The sequence below is a fragment of the Salminus brasiliensis genome, chromosome 25, assembly GCF_030463535.1.
Source record: "Salminus brasiliensis chromosome 25, fSalBra1.hap2, whole genome shotgun sequence".
NCBI lineage: Eukaryota > Metazoa > Chordata > Actinopteri > Characiformes > Bryconidae > Salminus > Salminus brasiliensis.
In genome coordinates, this window is record NC_132902.1 from 8,786,874 (window position 1) to 8,796,321 (window position 9,448).

The following is a 9,448-nucleotide window of genomic DNA, read 5'->3' on the forward strand; positions in this document are numbered from 1 at the left end:
AAGTTCTATATAGTGGCTGCTTTCAAATAGTTCAATCTTGTAACCATACGGACCTGTATGCTTCTCAGCTCAGCCTACACTTAGTGAGGCCATGACCTACAGATCAGGCAAAACAAAAGCAAGCAGTTTTCTGTAAATAGGCCACTGTTGAGATGTTATATTGTTGTTTCTTTGCCTCCTATTTGATTTTGGAGACTCTACCCACTGAGTATGACTCCAGGGTGAAGGCAATGGAGGTGGATGAGAGGCCTACTGAGCAGTACAGTGATATTGGTGGCCTTGACCAACAGATCCAGGAGGTACAAATTGTCAGCGTTATTAGTAGTAATAAGAATATCAGTAAAAGCTAGTTGTCAGATCCTATTGTTGTACAATTTATCTTTAATTGTCAACTGTATCTGTTTATTACAAACTAGTAAGTATTGAAAGAATATATTAAATACAATCGTGTTGTAAGCCATGTAAAGTGCCTGTGTATCTAGGAATTGAAGGTCATTAAAATCATGTGTATGTGTGTTGGTTTTGGTAAGATATAGAAATAGCAAATATGTGAATATTACCCCCCAACACAAACAGACATGTTTAACAACACAATGAGTTTTGAGATTCATTATACCAATTTCTCTCAACCTTATTACTTTTTCTGTTCTGTTCTACGGTCACATGAATTTGAAACAGATGTCCATGGTAATTAGCATATATTTTGTTTAAATGGTTAAAACAAATGGTAGTTATATTATTATATTGGCTTATAGCTTTGAGCCTAAATTTAGGTCATATAGTTCTAAGGTCTATGGGTATGTGCATTAGTATGTGCACAGTGCATATATATATATATATATATATATATATATATATATATATATATATATATATATAGCTATACATATGAGAATGAAGTGGAGTTCACAACTACCGTTTGCTGCTTATTAAGCATTATTAACAATGACTCTCCTCTTACATTTACAATTGGCACATTACACAACACCAAAAAAAACTCCTCTTCACTGTGATATACTTGACATTCTAAATGTTGAAGTTTTATAAACTTTATATAAACTTTTGCTGAAGTTTATATTTGCCTCCCCAACTTCCACTTGTCTAATTTCTTTTCCACCTCTGTGGAGAACACAAACAGGCCAAGAAAAGGCATACTTAAATTTATTTGGATCAATTAGAATGTTAATACAAATATACGACCGATTGCATCTGAACAGGTAAGGAGCCAAGAGAGCAGGAGGAGGGAAAGAGTTCATACCACCTCGCTCATCTCAGGGGACTGGATGGACTCCTACCCATTTCAGCAGTTGGTGTTTTCTTCACGGCCCAAGTACAGGCCGACAATCAGGTAAGTCTCAGCTTCTCAAGCTGCGTGAGGACGTACATACATACACACACACACACACACGTGCACAAGCACACGTGGGCATACACCGGCAGCAGGCAGACAGCCAGGCTGCCATTAAACAAAACTTATTTCAACAGCTACATGCACATTTCCAGCACAGGAGGAACGTAATCCATCAGTCAAGTCAGTCAGTCAGCCAGGATGATGGCTGGGTAAGGACAACAGAAGCACCTTTTAATCAGAAGCCATGTGGATGGGGTGAAGGGAGAATTTTGTTTGCAATCTATTTATTTAGTTTCTTTTTATAGTATATCCTGACTAATATACTATAGCCTGCCTGGTTTTAAAACACTTCCATTGAGGTCTGTTTTCTCAGGGTATGTATACAAATCTCTACATATTAAAATAAAGCTCTTTATGTTTTCAAATCAAAGCAACCTGTGGTGAACGTAATGGAAAAAAAAACAATTGTATTGTAACAATTATTTTTGAAGCTGACCAAAATTCATTATTCCCAAAAAAAAAAGAAAAAAAAAGAAAAAAAAAAAAAAAGAAAAAAAAAGAAAAGTCTGTTATCGTAAACAAGTGCATACAAAGGATTAGGAGTTCCCAGACCAAGGCCTTTAGGCCAATTCATTTACATTATCACAATTAAAGACTACACTGTTGGCATCCTATTCAGAAAAATCGCTTCTGGTCAATGGCGTACGTCTTTCCCACTGGTAACTTCCTGAAGAATAAACTGTTGCCTCTGCTCATATTGCCCTGAGTGAGAGAAAGAGAGAGGGAGAAAAAAATCAGAATGGCAGCAAGAACTGGGGAAACATAAGACTACATTTAGCAACTTAAGCCTTCATATTCTGAGGCTGATTACATTCCAAAACCCTTGTTGGTAATGAACATTTGACATATGTCCAGCACTATTGATTTTCCATAAGAAATGCAGTGCCGGTCTGTATTTTGCTAGTACTGTATTAAACAAAACCCAAAATGAGATTACAAAAAAGCCTAAATGTGACATAACCTGAAATTCATCCCGAGAATGGCAGTCGATATAAACATATTTAAGATAAACAGATTAACGCTAAACATCCTTACTTTAGCCAACATTACTAAGCCAATACTGTTACAAATAGTATTGTGGATTTTCACCCCTGGGTTTTCAGTGTAAAAACAGTGTTTGTAAGGATTTAATGACATCATAAACTTATTTAAGGATGCCGAGAGTGTTACTACATTAAAGATAGACAAATGAAGCTTTGATATTTACAGGTGATGTAACCATAACACCCTCAATGTGATACAACTTTAACTTTGGTAGCTTCAAGGCTTATTATTCTTAAGTCATAGGAATAAGGAACCAAATCCTGGACCTGACAATATCGTCTAGACATCAAAAAGGACAATTCAAACAAAGTGTTGTTTCAGTGGGTTTTAGTTGAAACAAGTTACAAAAAATGGCAGAAAGCTTCTTTATAGTCCCCAATTATATTGTGCAAGATTTGTGTTCTAAGCATGGCAGGAAATGAGTATCCTCAGTACAAAGTGCGAATGTGAATCAGCATGTGCATGTATGTTTACTGACCTCCCGGCTCAGGTGCCTCCAGCAGTCAAGCCATGTGGGGTAAATGGCAGCATAGGGTGGTAGACCCCCAGCCAACCTACAACAGTAGCAAAGAAAGCAGCATTTTAACACTGGTTTTATTTAAACCCATGCTGCAGTGAAGCCCTAATTGTGATTAAACGTAGCTACTGGCAACGCTGCATCTGTAATGGGTAAGCAAACAGATTTAAGGAGGCAAAACAACTACTTGTGAACAAATGTGATGTATCACTTGTTCTAAACACCCTATGCAAAAGCCAGCATGCTTTTGGTCTGTTTTAAAGTGGAACAGGAAGAACCACTAAAAGCATGAATGCTAATGAGGAATTGTCAGAAATATTTTCTTCCCAGTACATGACATGCTAACACTAAAAGCCAAAAGACGTTTGTATAATGTTGTCACAAATGTAAATGATTGCAAAATTCTATATTAGCAATAAATAAATGAATAAAAATAAAATACACAAGCCAAGCTCATATGCATTACTCACCCGCAGTTATTAACTGCCATCAGGTTGGACACCAACAGAAACGGATATGTCAGCATACTGGCGAAAAACTGAATGCGAGATAAAAGTACATATTAGACTGGAAACTCACAAAACACTACAGGCCATTTCTCCATATAATGCTAGTCATGTTACTCACCCCAGTTACAGCCTGGGAACAGTTCTTAATCTCACCCGTGTGACTCATCTACAAGAGACAACAAAAACACACACTGTTAGAAGCTCTCGAAAATGCTGACCATAACTTAAAGCAATATGTTAATAGTTAATAATAGTTATTTAATGTATTATTAACAATAGGAATTTCCTATAAATGTAATAAGTGCTCAGTTAATTACAGGGTCCTAGTATCTACAGTACACAGACTTACAGAGTCATCTATTGCGTATGTGTTGATGAGATGAGCGAGCATGTTGCAGATCCACAGAGATAGAACATCCCCAAGTAGACGTGGAATGAGGCCACTAGTGAACACAGACACATGATTATTAACATGTGATAAAAGAACAAGAATCCCTTGATACCTCCATAAGCAAAACCATTGCAATTCGATGCCAATTCCACTACATACGCAAAAAATCCAAGGATTCCCTCTTCTCTGTAGATTGTGATCACCGAGTCAAAGACACCGCTGCAAAAAAGTGACAGAGCTCGTTAATATTTACAAATCACTACACAAGGGAGAGAGGGGAAGAGAGAGAGAGAGAGAGAGAGAGAGAGAGAGAGAGAGAGAGACTTACCTGTATTTTGCTTCTCTTCCAATAAACTGGACCATGCATCTAAGGGTGATCACTGAGAGTAGACAAAACATAGTGATCTAAGTATACCTTTAGAAATTTCTCTAGTGTAATCCACAAAACGCAAAAATCTAGGAGCAATACCATGGAATGGGTGTGTGACTATTGTGGCACAGGAGCGCGCGATCATCTCCCTGGTTGTCTGCAATAGTGATAAATATAACAGCTTGAGTGAAGACAAATGTTATGTGCATTTATTATAGTCTTAATTGTTATTATTATTATGAACATGTAACAAGACAAGGGGTGCCTAAATATTTTACATATAACACCAAACGGGTCATATTGTACTGATCCTCGCAACACACATTGCTGGTCTACATATTCATTTTACTATTAGTATAGTAATGTACCTGCACCTTATTCACCCAGCACACATTTGCTCAAGTATACATTTGTATTTTTTGTACCTATTGTCTGTGCACCCTGCCTGTTGTTTTGTCTATTGTACCATGTCCTACCTATTCTGCACCGGAGACTTAACCCAACCGTGTTTCGTTGTACTGTACAACCCTGTATTAGTATAATGACAAAGTTGAATTGAGTTGATACAGACAATGTAAAATGACAGGGTTTTCCACCCAATTGTCAACATCAATTCTTTGTCTCTAACTGAGGTTACGTATAGTTCCCAAAAGCACTGAGGTTAAACGGGGACAGTGTATCAATCTCAATTTCCTGAACATGCCAACTTTAAACAGTGAAAATATCCAAGCTACTAGTACGAACACCAAATGACAGTTAGTAAAGGTAAAGAAGTGACCTACCTCATTGACTACATGTGGCAATGAGCCTTCCTCTGCTTTCCGGCTACCGCTCACAACCTAAGAAAAAGACAGGGTGATACAAAGACAGTGTTTCCAATCTATTTTAATACGCTCATTCCATTCAAACTTCTAAAGCACAGCCCTTTTAGGTATTTGGTATGACCAGTAACAGCATCTATGGCCTCTGTTCTATTTGTACACAATGAAGCACTATAAACTGCATGTGTATCTGAATTGTGCTATATAAATAAACTTACCTTGCTTTGATACTATTGCTTAGTTAATGCTATAACTTAGTAATAACCACTCCTTCCAAAATCCAATCACAAGTATTCACACAAATTCAGCCAATCCTCAATATACCTGCCAGAGCTCACAATTCTGCCCAATCCCAATATTATTAGTGGTGGCTCAGCGGTTAGAGCGCCGGGATATCGATAACAGGGTTGTGGGTTCGATTCCCGGGCTCGACAAGCTGCCACTATTGGGCCCTTGAGCAAGGCCCTTTACCCTCTCTGCTCTCCGGGCGCTGGAGTTGGCTGCCCACCGCTCTGGGTGTGTGTGTGTACTCACTGCCCCTAACACATGTGTGTGTGTGAGTGTGTGTTCACTACCAGATGGGTTAAATGCGGAGGACACATTTCGGTGTACAGTGTACACTGTACAGTGACAAATACGTGCACCTTTACCTTTACCTTTACCTTTATTTCTTCACTATATATGTAAAGCACTTTCATAATTAAATTCCAGGAAGCCTCAGGCTAACTACGATACATGAACATGGTATTATTTACCACAGTAAAGTGTGTTATTGAGCAGAGCCAAAGTCTGAGGATTTGATGTTCCATGTAAAATACTCTCTTTTTTCCTACTCTGTCAGAAAGTAAGTCATTTATATTTAAAACGAGTTAAAGAAAACATGTTGCTATAAATGTTGCTTCACATTTAAGGAATGCTGCTGGAACATCAAACACTTTAATCCACAAACATCATCAAAATCTAGAAAAGCCTGGTATGGCCAAAATACTGCAAAGATAATATTTAGTTTCAGGTCATAAAGTAAAGGGTATGGTTTTCTTACCTCTAAATTGCTTTCTTGGGATTTCTGGAGAGGACAATAAAAGTTAAAGTTAATAAAGGTGAAGTATAAATAACCTTCGGAGCTGCCGCTGGCACCAAACCAGAGCAAAGGTCAATACCAAGCGCTCTAACCCGTCTTACTATCACAAATGTGTGCTTCACACTAATCTTCTTCTAGTGCGGTCATGATAACTGTGGTCATGATTCACTTCCTATGTTTTGTCTACGTATGATGACAGAATGTCTCTGTGCTGTGAAAGATTAAATAAGCATGCATATCTTACCTGCAACACTTTACTGTGAACAATGGTGCCAATGGACCCTGCAAAAAGCCTGGGGGCAAGACCATTGAACAGGCCGGATTTTCCATCGATCTTAATGATGTGTTTTGCTATTAAAAGACATGACATTCAGTTTAATCCACAAAAACTTAACCATGTCAGCCACTGCTAAACGATACACTACTTACACACACATCAGTACTGTACTACTAGCACCTACTACAACAAGTCAGACTAAACACAAACGTAGACTATAATCAAACACAAACACACATCTAAGAAACCAGAACAAAGACATTTTCAAGATCACTCTAAAAGACTAGAGACACATACAGTCCCATTAACATTCACTCAACAGCGCATGACCTAATATGATCCTCTAGATTACAAGAGGGGAACAAGAAGTGTCCCGATTCTTACCATAAGCAAACAGGCCTGGAAGCTGATACACCTGTCTGCCAAACATATTCCTGCCTAGAGTGGGCGGAAGAGGCTCATGTCCCACCTGAAACAGAGCAAGTTAGAGTGTTTACATTCCCTGTCTTGGCCACTGAAGATCATTTCCCCCCATATCATGGGAAAATATCTCTAAAGGGATGTAAATGACAGGGGGACTGAAAACATGACTTCTTATGATCTGAATGAGTACATTAACATAGTAAGATCGTTCCTCTCTCTCTCTCTCTCCGCAAGTGGCCCTTATGATTCTTCGGCAATACTGCAGAAGGCCCTACATGATTCTTACAAGATCACTGTTGTACAACAGACTGTCAGTGGCAGAATTCACAAAAGCTTTGCTATCAGAAAAAAACAAACAAAAAAAACAACAAGACATTTGTTTTTAAAAGCATTTTAAATCTGATGTAGACTTTGACTGTTAATGTTACAATTAGATATGATTAAATTAGATACATTAGTCTTTGCTTTATGCTACTGATACAGTACATAACCACCAAACTATTCACCCAAATAGCCTACCAAGCACAGAAGAAACTTAAAAAAAGCAATCAACCTACACAGTATCATTTATTAATATATATATATATATAATTAGAGTATTATATATTATTATGTAAGTGTGCTGCACTGTTTTGTTTTCTTTATAGATTTAATAGCATTGTGTGGAGTTTAATGTTAGAGGTGATACCACTGTGATCTTACAGATCCTACAGATATTAACTCATTTTCAGTGCACACATCCACAGAACTACAACCCGCAGCACTATTAGCTACTAGATGCCACTGGTTTCTTTCGTAAACTAAAAAAACGCTACAGAGATCATCAGCTAACCTTCCTCCCAAAGGACGCGCCTCCCAGAAAGCGCGCACAGCACCCCAACTAGCTAACAACAGTAACCTTACAGGCAGCTACCTAGCGGTTAGCTAAACAAAGGAAGCCGCCACTGAGTCTCGATTATGTTTACACAGAAATCTCTAGCGCTAATTAAGTATGGGGACTCAACTGGACAACCTGTTCGGACAAATCCGTTTACCGTCCTAACGAGAACAATACTGCGACCTACTCATGACCTGACCTTTTAATGACAAGTGCAGCACGTTAGCATCAGCCGCCGCCTGGCCCGGTTATCAGTAGCTACACAGGCTCTGTAGCCAGCAGTCCTGAAGATAACAGACACTGGACAGCAGGCAGCAGCTGTAGCAGCAGCATGTACAGATCCAGAACAATTTATTTAGCTGTAGACACTGTAACACGGGAGCGCCTCGGTGATTACCCTCTAAACGGCAACTAGCCGGCTAACGACTGTCAAATAGCATGTTAGCTAGCCAGCTAGCTGTGTGTCCCAGTGTGTCTCGCTGCTGCAGCGGCGGCGACTCCTCCTCCTCCTCAGCCAAAGAGAGCAGCGCAGTCACTAACATTTATGTCTTTCATAAACGTGACAACAGCGCCCGTACCTGTACCAGGACCTTGATGTACATAAGAGGGTGGGAAAGGACCGTTAGCCCGGACCCTAGGAGTACTTGACCACATGTATCCGCCATTATTCAACGTCCCCCTCCTTAACAGGGAAGGAATGTCGGTTGCTAATGCAATGAGACTAATGCGCTTCTCACGTGATAAGGGTAGAGGGTAAACTCAGATCACGTGATCAGGTCACCTTTTCTCTTTGCCAGTAGGTGGCGTTAGGATTCCCCGCCCCCCCCTCATGTTTATTCATAATCAAGGGCTGAATTCACAAAAGCTTTGCTATAAGAAAAAAATAAATAAATAAGATAAACACCAAGAATTTCACGAATCTGATACAATTAGATATTATTCAATTAAAATATGTAGATATATTAGCCTTTGCTAGTCGTTGCTTTATGCTATACACCAAACTCATCACCCGAAACAAAATAGCCTACCTAGTGCAAAAAAGAAACCATCTTATAAGCTACAGTAATTTAAAAAAAGCAAGCACACTACTTAGTCACATCATTTATTAAAGGAAAATAACATAAATAACATAAATAAAGACAGTACAACTATTTCAGCTGTAGCCAGCAGGGGGAGCCCTCACCGATTAACCCTCAAACTCAGCCTAGGGGACACACACTACTAGTCTATTCCTAGGTCTATTCCAGTTGCTTAGTAGTTCCCTGCAAAGTGGAATTGCCAATTTAGAGGAGCTTCCAAACTACAGAGAGTAAAAAAACATTCAGTAGGAATTCAGCCAAAAAAAAGTAGTTTACCTCCAGTCAGTGCATGTCTGTTTAAGAGTGTGTGTTTGATGACACAGCACTTTCTGAATGATTTCATCAGCTGCAGTTCCCTCACCCCACACCCCCTGCTCAGTGTGTAGAGAATATAAGGGTATGGTGAAGGGATCCTGTGGAGTGTAATGCTGCTGCAAGATGCTGTTATTTTATTGGCTCATTGTTAAAGCATATTCATGAAAGAGGGATGGCTTCATGTACATCACATCCATGGCAGATTGTGCTGTTTGCAAGTGATATCCAAGCTAACAAGCAACAGAATAGCAGTGTCTCGCTTGATCTTTTTATATAAACGTATCCATACAGAAATTCCCAAGAAAATGATCAAACTGAAAGACATTTTTAAAA

At 39.0% G+C, this 9,448-nt stretch overlaps 1 protein-coding gene across 1 annotated transcript; it reads right to left on the reverse strand.

Moving 5' to 3' along the window:
• Window positions 1–1,145: 1,145 nt before the first annotated feature.
• Window positions 1,146–8,437, reverse strand: mtch2 (mitochondrial carrier homolog 2). Its single transcript, XM_072671101.1, has 13 exons — window positions 8,300–8,437; window positions 6,806–6,890; window positions 6,389–6,495; window positions 6,106–6,129; window positions 5,025–5,081; window positions 4,342–4,399; window positions 4,201–4,252; window positions 4,032–4,091; window positions 3,831–3,924; window positions 3,600–3,647; window positions 3,443–3,510; window positions 2,934–3,009; window positions 1,146–2,113 (listed from the first exon to the last, which is right to left on the reverse strand). The coding sequence occupies exons 1-13, from the start codon at window positions 8,384–8,386 to the stop codon at window positions 2,027–2,029; spliced, it is 903 nt and encodes a 300-aa protein (XP_072527202.1). The 5' UTR covers window positions 8,387–8,437; the 3' UTR covers window positions 1,146–2,026.
• Between the last annotated feature and the right edge of the window lie 1,011 nt (window positions 8,438–9,448).

Bases quoted from the DNA above. Each gene is read 5' to 3' on its own strand.
- mtch2 (XM_072671101.1), bottom strand. From the start codon at position 8,386: ATGGCGGATACATGTGGTCAAGTACTCCTAGGGTCCGGGCTAACGGTC. The intron at 3,925-4,031 runs GTATGTAGTGGA...TGTGTTCACTAG, and splicing joins GGAATCCTTGGATTTTTTGC to TGGCCTCATTCCACGTCTAC. The intron at 3,648-3,830 runs GTAAGTCTGTGT...TGTCTCTTGTAG, and splicing joins CATACGCAATAGATGACTCT to ATGAGTCACACGGGTGAGAT.